Source organism: Thalassophryne amazonica, chromosome 17, assembly GCF_902500255.1.
Source record: "Thalassophryne amazonica chromosome 17, fThaAma1.1, whole genome shotgun sequence".
NCBI classification, from domain to species: Eukaryota; Metazoa; Chordata; class Actinopteri; order Batrachoidiformes; family Batrachoididae; genus Thalassophryne; species Thalassophryne amazonica.
The window spans coordinates 44,994,573-45,017,848 of record NC_047119.1 but is presented as its reverse complement, the minus strand read 5'-3'; the positions used below and the strand labels follow the sequence as shown (position 1 = coordinate 45,017,848).

The window sequence follows — 23,276 nt, the reverse complement described above, 5'->3', positions numbered from 1 at the left end:
AAAGACCTAGAATTTAGGTAAAGTTGAGGCCGCAGCCCGCTCCAATTACTAATAAATGAATTAAAAGAGTAAAAAGCGGAAAACAAAACTGTACCAGTATGCTAGCCATATGAAAGGGAAAATAAGTGCGTCTTAAGTCTGGACTTGAAAATCTCCAGAGAATCTGACTGTTTTATTGATGCAGGGAGATCATTCCACAGAACAGGGGCACGATAAGAGAAAGCTCTGTGACCCGCAGACTTCTTATTCACCTTAGGGACACAAAGTAGTCCTGCACCCTGAGAACGTAAAGCCCGGGCCGGTACGTAAGGTTTAATTCGGTCAGCTAGGTAGGGAGGTGCCAGTCCATGAATAATTTCATAGGTAATCTGGATGAGATCGGATCAGACGTTATCAGTTGATAAAAGATACCATCCTACATAATGGTCTCAAATATGAAAGAAATTTGATCTTTTTTGACAGTTATGAATTGTTGAATATTTGTTCAATGTTAAAGGACAGGGATTTTCCAAGATTTTTCCTGACTTTGACCTATAACTTTGAAAATTGAATCACTTCTTGCCTATCAGAATATGAATCCTCTGTAAAAATTTCATAACAATATATATCAGAAATTGTGGGTTCCAGGCTGTTCTCTAACAAAGAGAGATGAAAACATAACCTCCACCCAAATGGGACACTGCAGTCTCATTTGAACCCTGCGTGATATCGCAGGATTTGACCACTTATGTGGACCTCTGCTCCTGTTGTGCAATATATACACAGCATAACTTCACACGGGCAAATGGTGTACTGTTTTGTTTCAGCCGCAATTACTGAAGCAGTCATAAAAAGTGTTTTTTTTTTTTTTACAGTTCCCAGTGGAGAAGGGAAGAAGAAGCGAACGGGAGCCGTTGTGTCGGTACGTGTTAGCCTCCACAGCTAACCAGAGTAGCTCCGTTCTCTCACCTGCAAAACCACCCCGACATGTTTGTGCTCCGGGTCATAAACAAATTGCAAAACATGTACACTTTCCCACTGCACTGTCACTTTTTCTTTGCATTTTCATTTTGTTTGTGTGTATTTTGTCCAAAAACACATAGAAAATGCTGTTGTTTCCCTCCTGGAAGTAGAGACATTACGTCGTATGCATCATATTTTACTCCTTTTCCGCCCGCCCTCAAACAAGACTACGCTGCCCAATTCGTTGGTGGAGGTAAAAAGAATAACTGCAGCAGACTAATGCTAGCTGAGGAATATTTTTGCTGCATTTCATATTTTGTAAGCAGGAAATCAAATAATATAACTTTTACAGATCTAATTTGTCTCATTAATATCTGCAAATGCACAGAGGGTGATCTACAAATATTCCTTGATTTGCACAACTTTGGCTCTTGTTGAAATATATATGCGCACACAGGAGGCCTCCTGCAGACACTGTTAAAATATAAATATTATTTTTGATTGATTGATAGAGGGGCTTTATTGAACACGTAGAAATTGTACGCAAGACAATAGGATCTTAATAATTAATTAAACTGCAAATTATAAAGAACACAAGGCTCATATGGCCAAGCGTATTTTAGCATTGCGTTATATTTTACTATTTTGGGAGGTCCTGCAACTTATTTACTGATAAAAAAATTACTAATTTGTAAATCACAAGTAACACAGCTGTAAGTTGATTTTTGGCTCTTGTTTTACCCAAAGTTAACTTCTCAAATAAATAAACAGTCAAAACCTCGCTGTACATTTGAGCAGCTTGTGTTACCATCTAGTGGGCGATGTGAGAATTATAGAGCTTCTGGAACATTTCCTACCGGTGAAACCCAAAATTCAGCAAAAAAAAAAAAAAAAAAAAAAAAAGGCATTTATATAAATGTCAGAAATGCACAATTTTTTGGCATGCAGAGCTTTGACCTCTCAGTATTATAATTAATATAAAAATTTAGATTTTGAGAGTTTTATGGTTCTTGAGTTCTACGATACAAACATTTTCTGGAAGGACAGAATTTCTCCTGACAAGCACAACTTACAGAGCTTTCCCATCAACACAAAAGCAAAATGAACTACAATAATAAAAGTGTACCACAACAATGCACAAAAATCCTCAATTAAAGAGCTGATTTTTTTTTAAAAAGCAACTGGACTAACATTTTCTTGTAATGTTTCCAAAGCCATGGGTCAGCAATCCATGTCCATCTGATTTTTTTCTGTTGTTCAAAGTGCATCAAATAACATCCAATATGTCATCCATCGCATGTTTATTTGTTGATTTTGATTACACTATGTAACACAATTTTTGTTCCTGGCTTCTAAGTGTTATATTTCAACTGCTTATGTCTAAAGTCTATGGAAAAATTACTACATTCAGCACAAACTTTGATTTTATTTTTTTCAATGTTCTAGAAGGTTCTAAAAGTTTCTTGAAATTTCTAGATAATTCTGGACAGTTCTAGCAGTTAAAGAATATTCTAGAAGACTACTCAGTAGTAGTGAAGGTGAATCGAGAATATTCTTAAAAACAGACAAATTTCAAAATATCATTGTCCTGATCACAGAAGCAAAGTTTCTGTGGAATAACAGCTATTTTCTATTTATTTAAGGCGTAATGTTATGTGTTGACGCGGGTTGAGGAGCGGACCTGCGTCTGACGGAACCCAGCGCTAAAACAACCAGAAAGCGGTTCCAATAACAAAACAATTTATTTTCCCCCTTTGGTGCATAACAAAGTGTACAAACAAAAACTGCGTCGGTCTGGCGGAGTGAAGGACGGCACGCTCTCCAGCGCCCAAAAGGATCGAAGCCCGGCGCTTCTGGACCCACGTTCACCGCCAAACACCCCCCAGGTGGACACGACAAACCGACTCTGCGAAGGATAGAAAAGGTGAGGTAAGTCAGCAGCTACAACTAATATCCTTCAAAAGACACACACTATCAGCAACACATTCAGGTCCGAATTCAAGCTTTATGTAAATGAGCAGCTTCTCTCAACAGGTGGAGGATCATCAGTCCGCATGCCACGACAGTGAGAAGCGAGCTGCACAACTCTCATCAAAGTTCAAATATACTGCGTAACAAAATACCAAGTTACTGTTAACAATTATTCAGATAATCAATCACCTCTGATGTGTGCTGACAGCATGTGTCCCTCACCCGTCCTCCTTCACAGGCACGATGTGTCAAACCCAGGCGCGGTCCTCAGCGTCTCACAAACGAACATCACAAGGTCGAGTTCCCGGCAATTCTGCTTGAATCACACATGGCTTAAATGCAGAACGCCATCTCATTATCTGCTTCAGCTGAAAGTCTTTAAGGTTGCACGTGAGCACCATCCACAGGTGCTGCACATCATGTTGATGAGGGTGAAGGACTCTTCTGCCAGCACCTTCTCCACAGACAATAAATCAGTTTGCATACCACCTGGAGAGCAAAGAAAAGAAAAGAACACCAAAATGTCCAGCCACACACCCCCAACACACAACACACATAACAGGTTAGGAAAACACACTGTGTACCCAGGAACAAAACAAAAATAACAATTTGTTACATAGTGTTATTTTTGGAATTTAAAAGTCAACTCCAGGGAAATGCTGTGTTAAAAAGTCTGTTCTGCAACTTACACAGTAAATGACATAATTTACTGTAAATCCATGATTAACTGGCAAGAATTTAGAAATGACTTAAAATGCAGAAGTCAGGATTAAGGACCATTCCGGAGTTCTAAATCTTGCTTGCGGTGATGTTTTCTTTGATTTTTTTTTTCCAAGACTGACCTCTCCCACCAAAAAAAAAAAAACAAAAACAAACAAACAAACAAACAAAAAAACAAACAAAAAACCCAAACCCCATTGGTCATCTGTGCATGTGCCTGATTACAGTCTACCCCGTTAGTAAATTATATCACACTTTAGGAATGTAATGAAGACATGACAGTGATACGGGAGAGTGAGGGAGAGTGGAAAGATGATAAAACGTGGAGGCAAACCTGCTGAGACCATAAATCATCAGGGAGGAGCTGCACAGCTGGAGAAGAACCAACACACCAAAAAGACACAGTGAGATTTATTTTTCTGATAACCAGCCGACACAAAGAGCGTCCTCAGCTCCATGGCCTCACCGCTCAGAGGATTTCCTGATGTCCGTGTACTATGACAGTCGAAACTACAGACCTGCTGCTTTCTCAGCATTATATTGTTTTTTCCACGGAAAAGAGCATGAAGTTTAATTTTCTCACGCAGAAGAAGAGCGAGACAAAGAACAGAGAGGAACCTCGCGATTCGTTTCACTGTTGATTGATGTCATCACGATGTTCTGACCAACCAGCTATGTGGAACTTAACAAATAGTAAGAAATACAAAATAAATCAACGGCACCACAAACATCCAGACAGATTAAAAGCACTTTTATAGCAGCCTGTCCTGATCTACAACCACACTGTTCATCAAGCTGCTGTACTGAGAACAACAAAAAAAAAAAGAGTGATAAGTATTCACAATAATAGGAACTCTCAGGGCACGGAGGAGGATCATGGGAAATGTGACGTCAGTTGCAATCAACCTGTACCACTTAAGGGGAATAAATGACACTTGCCATCCAGCCTCAGTGTACCATGGCCTACACAAATTGTATGGTGGCCATCCCAGGGTGGTAGCTGTAGCCAGGTAGAGGTCAATGAAGAATTACACAGAGGTCAAAATTTAAAAATGCTCCAATCATATTGAAAAGTATACCACATTATTAGTCTAAAGCTATAGTTTGGACTATCTGTGACCGAACGTGATGGAGTTATGAGGTAAAAATAGCAAAAATGGTGACAAAGGTCAATTTCAGTTTGTACAAGGGTCAAAAGTTAAAATTTCTTCAGTTTTGGTAAAGAGTGAAGTTTTTACCCTGTAACTCCATCACTTTCGGTCACAGATAGTCCAAACTATAGCTTTAGACTAATAATGTGTTATAGTTTTCAATATGATTGGAGCATTTTAAAATTTTGACCTCTATGTAATTCTTCATCACCTACAGCTACCACCCTGGGAAGGCCACCATATATTTTGTATAGGCTGAGGCTGGATTGTTAGTGTTGTCCTCTCATGTGGTACTGATTAGGTCAAAATTCACGACTGACTCAGGACTAAAAATTCCAGAACTTAAGATAGAAAATCCAACATTCTGACACAGATCCATATCAGCCGAGCTAATACCCCCATCACACATATGCCGATTGAGGCCGATAGAGGCCGAATGGCATCAGAATGACATATCCGGCCACAATCAGGAAGTATTGAAGTGCGGCCTGAAGACAAACAGACGGCAGTCTATGAGCAGTCCACATATTTGGTCCCATTCGCTCAGCTGTCCCGAGTGTGTTGCACATGTTCAAAACACTCTTGGTGCCATCAAGATGGGACACACATCTGACAGTGATCTATGTGCAGTTTTTGCATCATCTGATCTCAGTCTACGTATTCTGACGGCATCAAAACAGCATCTGAAATGATCTGATTGCAGTTGATTGAGCTCTGAGATCGATCAGTCACAGTAAAGCCTGTCGACATGTTGTTCTACGTATGTCCACCTCCACTGGACCCTGGCCAGGGAGGGCAAAGGAAATGTTGATATGTAATAATATGCATGTGGCACTCTGCATGCGTCAGAGGCTCGGTGCAGCGCCCCGGAACACAGCTGAGCGGGATATTACTGCTGTAATACACCTCCGAAGTCTGTAGCAGGTATGATGTGGAAACGTTTCCCCAGCCCATGATAACATAAATACACATGCAACTCACTTCCGGTACCCCGCATTCCACAGCGCAGCGCAGACAGCTGGTCAAGTCCCTTTCACCCAGCTGCGCTGTCTGCTGGCAACGTCGATCAGATGACAAATGCACAATCCACCTCTGGCATAAATAAATCCCATGTGAAGCACCGTCCCGCACCGATAATCCAACTACAGTGTTAAGATGCGTATCAAGTGAAATGGCCACAAAAAAGAGTTTACACGAAGAGAGAAGAAAAAGTTCACTGGCTGCGTCTGAAGAATGTTGCGCACATGTGGGAAGTTGGTGCACTGCCAGCACAGTTCAGCAGCAATGAGGAGTCCAGCCAGACAAATAAAATCTAGCAACGCAAGTAGATATTGATCAAACACCTAAAGGGACTTTTCACCGGACTAACAGCTGGCGATCACTGACGGCTGTCAGCCTGTTTGTGTGCGCTCTCTGAATGGACAGCTCTCGTGCTCCTGTGCGCCCCACGTATGCACATGGAGTGGCTGAAACAGCCATTAAGAACACACATACACGCAACATTTCAGACACACACTCACTGCAGGTGTGCATGAGGCAGTCTAGCTGCGTTCTGACACGGCTGACCATGCCTCTTTCCCTCCTGACTGCGTCCGGTTTATGACCCTATTTGCCTTGTCGGCCTGGTTCCTGCACATTCTTGCTATGTGTGACGGGGGCTTAAGAACCACCTCCTATTTTATTTTATTATTTTGTATTTATTGTCAGTTAAATTTACTGGTCAGTGAATCTCTGGTTTAGCCTGCTGGCCATCTTCAGGACCACAATGGAAATAAGTGACATTTTTATTTTATTTTTTTAGTTTGTTTGTTTTGTGCTATATTCTGCAATATTTTTTAGTTTGTATTTGTTTTTAGTTGTATATTTTTATTGCCAACATCAAATCAAATCACCTCCCCAAACAATGCTCAGACATCCATCGCTTACACGTCCAGATATCGTACGCACACAAATAAACAAACAGATGTATAAGTGCCAGCTGCTGGAGATAATAACTGACATACACGATAAGATCATCTTCATCAAGCTACTTTCATATTTTTGTTCACATAATTGCACATTAATCTGTTTTAGCATGAATGTTCTCAGGTTCACAATCTGTAGAAATTCTTGGGTTTTTAAGAACTCAAATTGTAACTTTGGACGCGTTCATCACAATTCTATTTGACCAAATACATTGTGATGCTCTTATTTTGATAGTAATTCACTTCATATTATTCATAGTTGGTTACAGGTGAATAAGTTGGGCTGATTTTTTTTTTCTTTTTTTTTTAATTTTCAAAGACAGCAAACAGTGGCGACCGCTGAGTTTAGAGGGTGACTAATCAGGGGTTCATGGATCACTAAACAGGACACAGATGATAAAGCAGCACAGATTTAGATGACTGCCAGGTGTGTGTGTGTGTATATATGCTTAAACTAAAGATAAGGACACCCCCGCCACACACACACACATCTGGAAACTACACAAACACACAAACCCCACAGGTGGAACAGTGGCACCTAAACCACTTTACCAGCTGCACAATGTTCAGGAAACACCATACGTTACTTCCAGCTCACTTTCTGTTCTGCTCTGTGGTTCTGACGCTGCTGCTGCATCATCGTCATCATTTGTTTGATCTGAACTTTCTCTCTGACACTACAGAGTCAAACCTTCCTGAGAACATAAAATTTGTTTTCTTTTGAAACATGCATGAACACACTAATCCTGAATTTTAACAGCATCTTTTTTGACTTCATTAGCATACTTCCCTGTTACAGTTTTTTCCAACTGCTTACGCTCAAAAAGTGAATGCTTAGACTAAAACTTCAAATCCAACAGTTCTTGTACCAACAGCTAAAATACAAAGTGACAATACCTTAAACACATTTTCTGCTTTGCACTTTACTTGCAATTCCTCAACACAGTTGTTGCAGAACAGTTTCCTACATTAGACACTGAACTCAAAGATAAAATACCTTGTCATTGGGAAAACACTTCTAATATAAATGCAAAACACATCTGGCAATTGGAAATACTTATGCACACATCTGAAAACACTCACACAGAAAACTCACCACCAATCAGGCTGACATTTGGATCTACAAATCGAGCTCAGGTAAGACATTTTGTCAAATCTGCAATCAAGGAGGTGGTAACAACCAGAGAAAGAGATAGAGGACAAGGAAGACAAAGCGAGATATGTGGACAAGGACAAAGACAAAGAAGAGCAAGAAGGAGAAATGTTTCAGATGAAATTCAAGCAACTCTGGTGGACCATGTGATCAACCACAGGCACACACTGAGGGAAGCTGCACTCTAAAAAAGGTGCTGTCTCAATGAGAAACATTGATGTAACAATTTGCATGTTTTTTCTTTTGTAATTTCAATTTAGTTATTTCATAATGCCACATGACATCTCTAGTTATGTAAGTTGAAATAATTTTACGTAGTGAAGTTACAGTACAGTTTTTCTCAATTGCTAAAACACTAAACCCTGTTGTTGATCCAAATGCTCAGTTGCCTGAACCCACTCATTGAAACAGTCACTCTTTTGGCAAAACCATAAGCACTTTTCACCTGTTTAGACACAACTTACCAACATATTTTCATTGTGATGCACCTGTGTTGCATAATGGTGACCACAGGTGGCAAAAGTCAATCACAGTTAAAGCACTGGTGTGACCGGATGAACACAACAACTCAAAATTGATCATACTTGTGGCCAGTGATGTGATGGAACATATGAAGAGTTCAGACGCAAAATCCTGTAAACGCCACGCTCATGGAAAATGAGATAACCATTACAAGTGAAAGCTTGAGCAGGGGTGGTGGCCAAGTGGTTAATGCGCTTGGTTTCAGTTCGGAAGGTTCTGGGTTCAAATCCCACCTCTGCCACATTTCTCCATGTAATGTGGAGTTGCGTCAGGAAGGGCATCCGGCGTAAAACCTGTGCCAAATCAACATGCACATCCACCTTGGATTTGCTGTGGCGACCCAGAGTGCGAACAAGGGAGCAGCCGAAGGGACTTACTTTATTACAAGTGAAAGCTTACCGAGGCTCGTATACGATAACAAAATCAGTTCTGCTGCAATACCCCATAAATCCTATGGTAAATGCAAGTCAAGATGTGGTCTGTATGCAGACCCTCATAAGTGCCATCCTAGTTTGTGTGCAAAACCACATAGTGAACAGCGCACCACACACTGGCATGTATCTCGGTCACGTGACGCAAATATTGCGATGCCCACGACAGCTTCTCTAATGCTGCGTTTACACATAACGATGGCACGTCACGAATGCCACGAAGTATACATTCTTGGCTGCTGATCATGAATGTGATGATTTGAGGCGGAAGCGTCAGTTGTCCTAAGGAAATGCTGCAGCCTGTTACCACGTGTTCTGATTAATGTAACATGTTGGTGGAGCATTATCAGGAACCATTATGCACGGTTAAGAATAATGTTCCGCGCTGTTGCGCATCATTAAGTTCTGTCATGTTGTGAATGCGGCGAATTGTCTCCACACACACCCATATTCATTCATCAGCTGATGAACAATTCAGATCACACCAGTTTGCTCCTTTAAATCCACACCAGAAGAACTTTGTGACTGCGTGCTTAGTTGGGCCAGATGTGTGGCTTCACGCAGCTCTCATCTCGTTCGTTTTCCCCAAACATCAGGCGCAGCAGCAGGTGGAACACCTGCAGGAGCACGCTGAGGAGCACTAGAATTAAACTTTTAGCCGACTTGGCGTCCTTCTTTGCAGCAATGAGACTGAATGCAGTGCAGCAGGGTTTACTTGTGCGCACGTCAGAGAACACTGTCACGCTCTATTAAGGATCACCACTAATCAAGACGGATTAACATGCTCAATTGCGACCTCCACGACATGAGACAAAATGAGGGTGGTATGTGACATTCGTGGAAGATTTTTTGACAGCCAAGAACATGCTCCACGAAAATCACGCACCAACGCACTATTAAGAAACTTATTCAGATGCGTTAAGCCACATTAAGAATGTCAGGAATGTGCCAAGAATGACGCAAATACGACATTCATAATGCATACTGCCTATGAGTAAACGCAGCATTAGTGTACATTAAAGTGATGGATTTACTGAGTTTTGCAAACAAACTGAAGGTGGAGATACCAGGTTTTGCAGCCAAATATATTAACGGTTGCTAATTAACACATTTCTGAATAAAGGTTGATTTTTGAGATTCTGCTAGTTTGTTCAGTGCACCATCCATAACCATTTCATAACAAGAAAGAATGATTCATGGAGATGTACAACTTCCATCAGGTAAATATCCTTATGTAAAACAAGAGTGGTCTGGTGGAGATACAGGGTTTTGCCCCTGAACAACAAAAATATAAACGCAACACTTTTGGTTTTGCTCCCATTTTGTATGAGATGAACTCAAAGATCTAAAACTTTTTCCACATACACAATATCACCATTTCCCTCAAATATTGTTCACAAATCAGTCTAAATCTGTGATAGTGAGCACTTCTCCTTTGCTGAGATAATCCATCCCACCTCACAGGTGTGCCATATCAAGATGCTGATTAGACACCATGATTAGTGCACAGGTGTGCCTTAGACTGCCCACAATAAAAGGCCACTCTGAAAGGTGCAGTTTTATCACACAGCACAATGCCACAGATGTTGCAAAATTTGAGGGAGCGTGCAATTGGCATGCTGACAGCAGGAATGTCAACCAGAGCTGTTGCTCGTGTATTGAATGTTCATTTCTCTACCATAAGCCGTCTCCAAAGGCGTTTCAGAGAATTTGGCAGTACATCCAACCAGCCTCACAACCGTAGACCATGTGTAACCACACCAGCCCAGGACCTCCACATCCAGCATGTTCACCTCCAAGATTGTCTGAGACCAGCCACTCGGACAGCTGCTGAAACAATCGGTTTGCATAACCAAAGAATTTCTGCACAAACTGTCAGAAACCGTCTCAGGGAAGCTCATCTGCATGCTCGTCGTCCTCATCGGGGTCTCGACCTGACTCCAGTTCGTCATCGTAACCGACTTGAGTGGGCAAAAGCTCACATTCGCTGGCATTTGGCACGTTGGAGAGGTGTTCTCTTCACGGATGATGCGAAGGAGATGTGTTGCACTGCATGAGGCAAATGGTGGTCACACCAGATACTGACTGGTATCCCCCCCAATAAAACAAAACTGCACCTTTCAGAGTGGCCTTTTATTGTGGGCAGTCTAAGGCACACCTGTGCACTAATCATGGCGTCTAATCAGCATCTTGATATGGCACACCTGTGAGGTGGGATGGATTATCTCAGCAAAGGAGAAGTGCTCACTGTCACAGATTTAGACTGGTTTGTGAACAATATTTGAGGGAAATGGTGATATTGTGTATGTGGAAAAAGTTTTAGATGTTTGAGTTCATCTCATACAAAATGGGAGCAAAACCAAAAGTGTTGCGTTTATATTTTTGTTGAGTATATAAGGCAGTTCAGAGAGCAGTGGTTTGTGAGGCACTACAATGGATAGAAATCTGAGAGGAGGAGTTTGTGTGAGAGGTGGTCGAGGTGGTCGAAGTGGTCATCGAAGACAAAGAACAATAATATCTGATGAAATCAGAGCTACTATGATTGACCATGTTCTTGTCCATGATATGAGCATGAGGGAGGCCGGACAAAGGGTCCAACCAAACATCAGTAGATTCACTGTGTCCACCAGAATCCCAAGATTTAGAGAAGAGAACAGATAATTACCTTTTCTGACATTATAGTATGTAAATGTTGACAGGAATTGCTGTATGACTATACTATACCACAGTATACTGTAAGTAAATACATGTTTCAGTACATCACTGGGTCAATGTACTGTAGTATTTTAATGGAGGGTTAGTCTGTTTTTGGCCTTGTATTCCATGTATATTTTTGTACTTTCTTTTTACGTAGGCTTACTGTATACAAGTGCTAAATGCATATGATTTCTCTTTGTTTTTGTAATGTACAAGTGCTACGTGTAAATAATGCACAGGATATCTGTTATTTGTCCTTTTGTTTTTACTATTGCTAATGTATATGTAAAATAAGTTTATGTTTTCAATGCCGTGTTTAATTTTCACAAGTTTACTCTTGGCTCTTTTTTAGGCTTAAAGTTTTGGTTTTGTAATAGTTACTTTTTAAAAAAAAATATGTTTTCAGGTATATGAATTTATTTAAAAAAAAATTATTTTGGTTAATGCACTTTCTACAGTGAAGCATTTTGATTTCTTTAATGCAGTTTCTAAAATATCTGCCAAGTTTTGTTAGTGCATTTTCTAATGTTTACCAAAATGTCTTTAATATTTTGTATGCTTGGTTTTGTTAAGAATTATTCAGATTTGTTCATGCTTTTTAAAAAATGTGGCAGGATTTTGTTAATGTGCTTTCTAAAATATCGTGTCCAGTTTTGTTCAAGTATTTTCTATGTTGTGCTGTCATTTTGTTACTGTATTTTCTAAAATGTGTTTTTGCTTTTTTGAATGTGTTTTGTAAATGTATTTTTGTAAATGTGTTTTGTAAAGTGTATGTTGTGTGGGCCGCTGAAGAGGAGGTACTGCTGGCCCACCACCACCAGAGGGCGCCCTGCCTGGAGTGCGGGCTCCAGGCACCAGAGGGCGCCGCCGCCTCACGGGAGCAGCCTCGGTGACAGCTGTCACCCATCACCTGAGACAGCTGACGGCAATCATCAGTGGGGTATATCAGCAGGACGGCATCTCCACCTCATTGCCGAGATATCGTTCTACCTGGAAGTCTCAGCTGACTGCTTGACAGTAACCTTTTGTGACTTTTGTGAGTGATAACAGACCTTTTTTTCCAACGAGAGGTGGAGGTAGCTTTCCTGCCGTGTGGATTACTGGGTGCAAACGCGCCCACCTTTAATTGTGTTTTTGTTCCTCGCCAGCAGTACCAGGTCCGACACGCGGAGGCAGTGGCCACCTGGGAGTTCGGGACTTGGCGGCTCCAGTATACCCGGGGTCCTGTGGCGGAGGAAGCCGTGTGGTACCGGTCTTACCTTGGAGAGGCGTCTCCTATCTTCGAGCCTGCCCACACGACACTTTCGTAAATTGACTGTTGTCCATTTCTGTGATTGGTTGTATTCGTTGTGCACATTCACAACAGTAAAGCGTTGTTATTTGACTTACTCCATTGTCCGTTCATTTGCGCCCCCTGTTGTGGGTCCGTGTTCCTACACTTTCCCAACAGGATATCTCGGCCAGCGTCATGGATCCCGAGGGGCGTCAACCGGCTGTTGAACGGCCAATGGAAGAACAAGGCGCACAGGCGTCCGCAGGAGGGGTAATCGGTGAGTTGCAGCGGATCCTCACCGCTTTCACGACTCGGTTAGAATCGATGGCCGAGCAGAACGCCCTCCTGAACCGCAGGGTGGAGGCTCTCGCCGCGCAGGTGGAAGCGCGCCCTCCGGGCGCCGCTGCGGCTCTCCCTCCCGTAGACCCTGTGCGTGACAGCGACGTTCCACTGGTTGTCCAACGACCCCCCCCCACCATCCTCTGAAGCATACATAAGCCCCCCAGAGCCGTACGGAGGCTGTGTGGAGACGTGCGCGGATTTCCTTATGCAGTGTTCGCTCGTCTTCGCACAGCGTCCCGTCATGTACGCGACCGACGCTAGCAAGGTAGCTTATGTGATAAATCTGCTTCGTGGTGAGGCACGCGCTTGGGCTACAGCGCTCTGGGAGCAAAAGTCACGGCTCCTTCAGACATATGATGGGTTTGTGAGGGAGCTCAGAACAGTGTTCGATCACCCTAATAGAGGAGAGACCGCTTCAGCCGTGCTGCTGTCAAAGAGACAGGGGCGCCGGAGCGCAGCTGCCTATGCAGTCGACTTCCGCATCGCGGCTGCGAGGTCCGGCTGGAATAACACTGCCCTCCGCGCCGCCTTCGTAAACGGACTGTCATTGGTCCTCAAGGAGCACCTGGTGGCTAAGGACGAACCGCGGGATTTGGATGGGCTTATCGATCTTGTCATACGATTAGACAATCGGTTAAATGAGCGCCGTCGGGAACGAGACGAAGGGCGTGGCCAGGCACGCGTCGTCCCTCTCCCTTCCGGTTCCGACCGCGTTCCGCCCTCCCCACGCTCCACGGCCCCTGCGCTCCGTGCGATCACAGCTCCCCCTGCTGACGAAGCTATGGACACGAGTAGGGCAACATTTAGGGCACCGGTCACACAAAGGAGGCTGGCCCGCGGAGCGTGTTTTGTTTGTGGCTCGATTGAGCATCAGGTACGAGACTGCCCCGAACGGTTAAACACCAACGCCCGCCCCTAGACACTGGGCTAGGGGGGGGCCGAGACGTTCACGTGGGACACACCCACATCGCCACACGACTCCCAGTTACAATCCTTTATGAGGATTTAACCCTGAAGGCCCCAGCACTGGTGGACACGGGCTCAGAAGGGAATTTGCTTGATAGCAAATGGGCCAGGGAGATAGGGTTCCCTCTGGTGGCGCTTACCTCGCCTGTGCAGGTACGGGCACTAGATGGCTCCCTACTCCCTCCAATCACCCACAAGACACCACCAGTAACTCTGGTGGTGTCGGGGAATCACCGGGAGGAGATCGAGTTTTTTGTAACTCCGGCCACCTCCCGTGTGATTTTAGGTTTTCCCTGGATGTTGAAGCACAATCCCCGGATCGATTGGCCGTCCGGGGTACTGGTCCAGTGGAGCGAGACCTGCCATCGGGTATGTTTAGGTTCCTCGGTTCCTCCCGGTTCCCAGGCCAGGGAGGAGGTCAGAGCCCCGCCCAATCTAGGGACGGTGCCGGTGCAGTACCATGACCTTGCGGAGGTGTTCAGCAAGGATCTGGCACTCACCCTTCCCCCGCACCGCCCGTATGATTGTGCCATTGATTTGGTTCCAGGCGTTGAGTTCCCATCCAGCAGGCTGTACAACCTCTCACGACCTGAACGCGAATCAATGGAGACCTACATCCGGGACTCTTTGGCTGCCGGGTTGATCCGGAATTCCACCTCCCCGATGGGTGCGGGTTTCTTTTTTGTGGGGAAAAAGGATGGCGGATTACGTCCATGCATTGATTACAGGGGGCTGAACGAAATCACGGTTCGTAACCGATACCCCTTACCCTTGTTGGATTCGGTGTTCACGCCCCTGCATGGAGCCAAGATATTCACCAAGCTTGATCTTAGGAATGCGTATCACCTGGTTCGGATCCGGAAGGGAGACGAGTGGAAGACGGCATTTAACACCCCGTTAGGTCATTTTGAGTACCTGGTCATGCCGTTCGGTCTTACAAATGCTCCCGCGACGTTCCAAGCATTGGTTAATGATGTCTTGCGGGACTTCCTGCACCGATTCGTCTTCGTATATTTAGACGACATACTCATCTTTTCTCCGGATCCTGAGACCCATGTCCGACATGTACATCAGGTCCTGCAGCGGTTATTGGAGAACCGGCTGTTTGTTAAGGGCGAGAAGTGTGAGTTTCACCGCACCTCTTTGTCCTTCCTGGGGTTCATCATCTCCCCCGACTCCGTCGCTCCTGATCCGGCCAAGGTTGCAGCGGTGAGAGACTGGCCCCAACCCACAAGCCGTAGGAAGCTGCAACAGTTCCTCGGCTTTGCGAATTTCTACAGGAGGTTCATTAAGGGCTACAGCCAGGTTGCTAGCCCCCTGACAGCCCTGACCTCACCAAAAGTCCCCTTCACCTGGTCGGATCGTTGCGATGCTGCGTTCAAGGAGTTGAAACGGCGCTTCTCGTCTGCACCCGTTCTGGTGCAGCCCGATCCTAGCCGCCAGTTAGTGGTTGAAGTGGACGCCTCGGACTCAGGGATAGGAGCTGTGCTGTCCCAGAGTGGGAAGACCGATAAGGTCCTTCATCCGTGTGCCTATTTTTCCCGCAGGTTGACCCCGGCTGAACGGAACTATGACGTCGGCAACCGAGAACTCCTAGCGGTGAAAGAGGCTCTTGAAGAGTGGAGACACCTGTTGGAGGGAACGTCCGTGCCGTTCACGGTTTTCACTGACCACCGGAACCTGGAATATATCAGGACCGCCAAGCGGCTGAATCCCAGGCAAGCCCGCTGGTCACTGTTCTTCGGCCGTTTTGACTTCCGCATCACCTACCGGCCCGGGACCAAGAACCAGAAGTCGGATGCCTTGTCCCGGGTACACGAAGACAAGGTCAAAGCGGAGTTGTCGGATCCACCGGAACCCATCATCCCGGAGTCCACTATCGTGGCCACCCTCACCTGGGACGTAGAGAGAACCGTCCGGGAGGCCCTGGCACGGAGCCCGGACCCCGGGACTGGACCAAAGAACAGACTGTACGTCCCACCAGAGGCTAGGGCTGCAGTCCTGGACTTCTGTCACGGCTCCAAGCTCTCCTGTCATCCAGGGGTGCGAAGAACCGTGGCAGTTGTCCGGCAGCGCTTCTGGTGGGCGTCCCTGGAGGCCGACGTCCGGGACTACATCCAGGCCTGTACCACCTGTGCCAGGGGCAAGGCCGACCATCGCAAGGCTCCGGGACTGCTACAGCCGCTGCCCGTGCCTCTTCGCCCCGGTCCCACATCGGCCTGGATTTTGTCACGGGCCTCCCGCCGTCCCAGGGCAACACCGTGATCCTCACGATAGTGGACCGATTCTCCAAGGCGGCCCACTTCGTGGCCCTCCCGAAGCTCCCAACGGCCCAGGAGACAGCGGACCTCCTGGTCCACCACGTCGTCCGCCTGCATGGGATACCATCAGACATCGTCTCCGATCGCGGTCCCCAGTTCTCCTCGCATGTCTGGAGGAGCTTTTGCCGGGAGCTGGGGGCCACGGTCAGTCTCTCGTCCGGGTATCACCCCCAGACCAACGGGCAAGCAGAGCGGGCCAATCAAGAAATGGAGCAAACACTGCGTTGTGTGACAGCCGCGCACCCGGCGGCCTGGAGTACTCATCTGGCCTGGATCGAGTACGCCCACAACAGTCAAGTGTCATCAGCCACCGGCCTCTCCCCCTTTGAGGTGTGTTTGGGGTATCAGCCCCCGTTGTTCCCGGTGGTTGAGGGAGAGGTCGGTGTGCCCTCGGTCCAGGCCCACCTGCGGAGGTGCCGTCGGGTGTGGCGTGCCGCCCGTTCTGCTTTGCTGAGGGCCCGGATGAGGGCGAAGACCCATGCAGACCGGCGGCGGACCCCGGCCCCTACGTATCGCCCCGGGCAGGAAGTGTGGTTGTCCACAAAGGACATCCCACTACAAGTGGCCTCCCCCAAACTACAGGACAGGTACATAGGACCGTTTAAAATCCTCAAGGTCATCAATCCCGCCGCAGTGAGGCTTCAGCTTCCAGCCTCACTGCGGATCCATCCAGTGTTCCATGTGTCGAAAATCAAGCCCCATCACACCTCGCCCCTCTGTACACCCGGTCCGGCGCCACCTCCTGCCCGGATCATCGATGGCGAGCCGGCTTGGACAGTGCGCCGGTTGTTGGACGTCCGACGGATGGGCCGGGGCTTTCAATATCTGGTGGACTGGGAGGGGTACGGCCCTGAAGAACGCTCCTGGGTGAAGAGGAGCTTCATCCTGGACCCGGCCCTCCTGGCCGACTTCTACCGTCGCCACCCGGACGAGCCCGGTCGGGCGCCAGGAGGCGCCCGTTGAGGGGGGGGTCCTGTTGTGTGGGCCGCTGAAGAGGAGGTACTGCTGGCCCACCACCACCAGAGGGCGCCCTGCCTGGAGTGCGGGCTCCAGGCACCAGAGGGCGCCGCCGCCTCACGGGAGCAGCCTCGGTGACAGCTGTCACCCATCACCTGAGACAGCTGACGGCAATCATCAGTGGGGTATATCAGCAGGACGGCATCTCCACCTCATTGCCGAGATATCGTTCTACCTGGAAGGTAATATTCTCAGCTGACTGCTTGACAGTAACCTTTTGTGACTTTTGTGAGTGATAACAGACCTTTTTTTCCAACGAGAGGTGGAGGTAGCTTTCCTGCCGTGTGGATTACTGGGTGCAAACGCGCCCACCTTTAATTGTGTTTTTGTTCCTCGCCAGCAGTACCAGGTCCGACACGCGGAGGCAGTGGCCACCTGGGAGTTCGGGACTTGGCGGCTCCAGTATACCCGGGGTCCTGTGGCGGAGGAAGCCGTGTGGTACCGGTCTTACCTTGGAGAGGCGTCTCCTATCTTCGAGCCTGCCCACACGACACTTTTGTAAATTGACTGTTGTCCATTTCTGTGATTGGTTGTATTCGTTGTGCACATTCACAACAGTAAAGCGTTGTTATTTGACTTACTCCATTGTCCGTTCATTTGCGCCCCCTGTTGTGGGTCCGTGTTCCTACACTTTCCCAACAGTGTACTTTTGTTAATGTGATTTGTAAAATGTGTTTTTGGTTTTGTTAATATACTTTGTAAAAAATTTTTGTTAGTGTTTTCAGTTTTGTTAATATGTTTTGCAAAATGTGTTTTTGTTAATTTGTTTTGTTAAATGAAAACGATGGTTAAGTTGTCAGAGAGACAAATGTCCACTTGCAGCACAGAGCCCCAAAGAACAGAAATAGTAAGGTCCTCTTTCTCTGCTTGTGACTTCTACACAGCCAAATACGGCAACAGGAACCTGTTGTCACACAGTGATGTTCACTGTTTACTTTTCTGACATCAAGTTGTGTAACGTCTCTTAAAAATGCAAAGATATCAGAGTGAGTGATGAAAAAAAAATCTGGACAGAAAGAGAACAAGAAAAGGTAAAAATATGCCAAATGTCAGACTTCCTTCCTCTCCCGGCAGTCAAAACCAAGAACCTTTCCTGTAAATGCCGACTTTTCTTTCTGTTTCTTTTTACACAAATGCTGACAAAAGTAAGGGCTGGTCAGATTATTGTAGGGATTTAACTTTACTTTTATTACAGATAAATCTGTTGGTCATTTATATGATTAACTGCCTCAATGATGTTTTGAGTATTTTCTGTATGAGATGTACGGAAAGAGCATAGATCTGGATAATGAGGTGGAGCTGCTGGCATGCTAACATACGTAGTTTAATAAAAGAACAGAGCTGCCTCCATGCATTCAAATAGGTTATAGCATCATAATGGGAGAACCGCAACTCTGTGACGAGCCTATATCCCATTTGCACTCATGTGTAGTTCAGTCCCCTACCAGATGAGGGTGCAATAGGTCTGATGATACAAGTCTGCACCCCACTTTCAAATATGAGAGTTTTTGGGTCACGTTTGATTAAGATATAATGTAAAATATACATTAAAAGAGGTTTTTAATGTTGAATTTAAACTGCCACAAAATCTGTAATCTGGATCAGATCTGGATCAAACTTTGTCAGTCAATAAAGGATACCATCCTACATAACACTTTCAAATATGAAAGAAATTAGATCTTTTTTGACAGAGTTAGGAATTTTTGAAAATGTATTCAATGTTAAAGGATAGGGATTTTTCAAATTTTCCAAGATTTTTCCTGGCTTTGACCTATGACTTTAAAACTGAATCAGTTCTTGCCTATCAGGATATGAATCCTCTGTAAAAATTTCATAAGGATATATGAAAAATCATGGGCTCCAGGCTGTTCACAAACAAACAAACAAACAGGGGCGAAAAGTCTCAAGTCAAGTCTCAAGTCATAATGACCACCAGTTGTTTGTAAGCTGACTTAGGACTTGCAGATTGATGACTTGAGGATGACTTGACAGTGACTTCGTCCCACCTCTGCGAAAATATAACCTCCTCCAGCGTCATTGGAAGACTCCAACAAAGACTCCAACAAGGACAGTAAAAAGAGAGCAAAACAACAACATAAATAAATGACAGGCCACGCCCACCCAAGGAGGAAGCCAGGGCGATAGTCAGGATTTAATGACTGTGTATATTGAGAAGACATTGAATGTACTGTATGTGTGTATGTATATGTGGAAAGCAGTGGTGTCAAAAGTACACACATTTGTTACTTAAGTAGAAGTATAGATACTGCAGTTTAAAAACACTCTGGTAAAAGTTGAAGTATCAACTTGACCTCTTTACTCAAGTAAAAGTGAAAAAGTATGTGCTCCAAAACCTACTTAAAGTATAAAAGTATAAAGTAACCTTTAAAAAAAAAAAAAAAAAAGGTAGATGCCACTATATGAATTGAAAGCTTAATTTAAAAACTGATTCGTTCTACATGTGGCCCAAGACCCAAAACCCAAAATTACCCCCCAACACCACCTGCACGAAAATGTTTCAATTCTAGAAGCTCTGAAATTCAATCTGGGACAATTCCAGACAATAAACTGCAGTGAGTGCAGCATCCATTTAGTGAAGGAAAAAAAAAACCACAACTTTCCTTATTCAAATTAATTCCAGTAGCTAGGATGCAGCAGTTTTCTAGTTTGGCAGATAGTTCTGGAGGAAATCACTGAAGAAATTAACAAACTGAAAATATGGTTTGACTGAAACAAACGGTCATTAAACTTAAATAAGACAGGGATGAAATGGAGGTGTAATAGTCACTAGGTGTTCACAGGAAACATTTATGTACGTATGTATTTATTTATTTATGTTCATTGTTAGTTGCTTTTATATTTTCTGTTGTGTTTCTATTCAGGTTCTTTTTGCCTCTTTCTCTAGAATTGTATATAATAATAATTAGATTATTAATATATAAACAAAAATAAATTTAAGAAATATTACAATTTGAAAACAAATGCACCTGAACGTGATGAGAGCTGCAATTGCTAAATGCTAACTTTTAACATTGAAAATGCCATAGACATGCTAACGCGTTAGCGTCGCTCCCGTTTTTAAGTTATAAAATACATCTATCAACTGTTTCAGAAGACCATAACAGGTCGGTTTAACATAGAAAAGGTAAATAATACTCACAGAAGTATGCTCTTTAGGATTTTAGCGGGGGGAAATTAAGCGAAAGAAAGAAAGAATAAACGAAGCAATGGTCGAAGCATTGCTTCAATCTGCGAACCACTGCTTGGTTCACGGTTCAAAGCAAAGCCGTGCTGCAGAAAAGTTGATTACAGGCGCACATGACGTGAAATATATATATATATATATATATATATATATATATATATATAAACATTAAACTGAAGCCAAGAGTAACAAGGCTGTTTGTTTTAAAAATGTAAGGAATAGAAAGTACAGATACTTGTGTGAAAATGTAATGTGTAGAAGTCAGAAGTAGGCAGAAAAATAAGTAATGGAGTAAAGTATAGATACCTAAAAAGTGTACTTAAGTACAGTAACGAAGTATTTGTACTTCGTTACTTGACACCTCTGGTGGAAAGCTATGAATCTATGTGCCAAATGTGAAAGCTTAAGACTGAGGTGAGATAATGTAAATGTTGGTGTTACAAACTTGCCACATGGATGGTGAACTGAGATACACACACACACACGCACATACACAGACACCCCACAGGGCCCTGGAGCCACAGCAAGCATTCACAGAGCAGCATGCACCTGCAGGGGGAGAACATGCATCGTGACAGGACCATTACCCCGCACTGCCAACGCAAACACGGGGCCCACAGACTAGCCACTCAACAAAATCATGCACCCAAGACCCCCGTGTGCATAGGAGTGAAGTTGTCCTGTAACACAAACCCTTAGCCCCAATGTTTTCCAGAACCCCACAGAGAGAGCAGGCCAATGCCCCTGCTGGGTCCATCCACTGGCACAAGGGCCACCAACACCCCTCATGCACCACAACAGCTTTCTGGAGTTGAGGCCCCCATAATGATGTGAAAAGATGACCCCCCCAAGCTGCCAGCGCCACCCGGGAGGCAACCTAATAAGATGACGACTGATGCATAGCGAATACTAAACGAATACTCTTGGACATGTACCTGCAGTAGATGGTGTAAGATTTAGGGGCAGCTCTAGAAAAATAAGAGAAGGTGTTTCAGGTCTTTTTAGAGGTATCTTCTCTAAATAGTACCCCTTGAGTCCAGATCATTAAAATAAATTCAAACGTTCTGTTTTTGGAAGCAACATATACAGTAAATATGAAATATTACAATGTATCAAAGCAACAATAGCTGTAAATTGTTGTAATTCATTGCTCCACGCTTTGGTTTTGTTCTTCAGCCTGCTTTATTTCTATATAAAGCAAGTTTTGCTTTTGTTACAGTTGACTTGAGGATAAAAGTAACAAGATCTTAAAATACACAGAAAATTTACCAAATTAAATTCAAATACTGACCATCAAAATACCTGGTTAAATAAAGGTCAAATAATATAAATAAATCACCATCAAATATTCAAATAAATAAAAATCTCAAGCACCCCTGATACTGACTAAGAGAGACCAGATTTCTGAAACCAGATTAAGCAATCTACATGAGGAATCCCTTTATTTCCTCACAGGTTTCCAGGAACAGGTCATAAAGCTTCCCAGTTCCCTTAAGTGATAAAACCCAGTGACACCAACACGCTGCACCAGAACCATCAGAACATCTGAACTTACAGGATACTCCTTTGTTCCTGGACACACATCCTGACACTTGGCTTGGGGCTCCGAGGAAACGACTGCTTCTTCCTCAAGGGTGCGGCGGACATGTCAGTGGACATGATGGCGGCAGGATGGGACAATATCTTAGCATACTTTTCAACCAACGCGGCCTGAGAGACGGTGGAGAGACAGTGTGATAGATGGAGGTCAAAACGTAAGGAGTCGGATTCAAGATGAGCAGGAAGATTTGGATTAGGAGGAAAACCGCCCCAAAAAACATAAAAAAAACAAAAATAAATGAACTGAAAGAAGGATGAATCGCAGTTGAAAATATGAAACAGTGAATAAGTGGACAGACGCACAGCTACGACAGCTACTGATGCTGATAAGAACATTCACTGGTGGTCTGAAACCCCGCCAGTCATTTCCTGAAGGGGCCTCTTCCTGTAATTTCCCATTGGCTAATACATGTAGCATGTGACTTCCTGCTGCCTCAGACTTACTATATAATTGGCTGCTGGATGAAAACCACAGTGCACCCCCCCCCCCCCCCCCCCCCCCCCCAAGTGTGAAACACCCATGCACGCATGAATCACAAATTTGGACACATTGAACAGACAAGACCTGAGTATGAGGACAGGGGAATTTCCAAGCTGCGAGGCTGCAACAGTAAAGAGGTCATGCAGAAATACATCTGCAAACACAACCCAAAACCAGGTACCTCTGTCAAGCTGCAGGTGGACGTTCCCGTTACTTCCTGGTGTAGCGTAAGTTAGCTACGACATCAACTGTTGTTAAGATCTTAAATCATCATCTGCAATTTAAGGAGAAGAGCAGTAAGTCAGTCCAACAAGAGCTGCGTTGCTTGTTGGCGATACAATGTGTGCAAAAATTGCAATGCATGATGGGGAATAGGATCATGTCACAAGGATTTAAGTCCCAAGGAAAATGTTGCAGGTCAGGTCCTGTCTGGGAGTATGTGCTGGTGCCACATGCTGCTGCAATCACCGCATTACAGAACCGCCTTAGGGCCCGAGTGGCAACCACCCAGGCAGACAACT

General features: G+C 44.7%; 1 protein-coding gene across 1 annotated transcript in view; it reads right to left on the bottom strand.

The window, feature by feature from the left end:
- Positions 1 to 22,615, bottom strand: part of LOC117529227 (SH3 domain-binding protein 2-like) — a 32,417-nt gene extending 9,802 nt beyond the window's left edge. Inside the window, 1 exon segment of the mRNA XM_034191957.1 lies at positions 22,231 to 22,615. Coding sequence (XP_034047848.1) covers positions 22,231 to 22,610 — 380 coding nt within the window. The 5' untranslated portion in view covers positions 22,611 to 22,615.
- Positions 22,616 to 23,276: the final 661 nt, after the last annotated feature.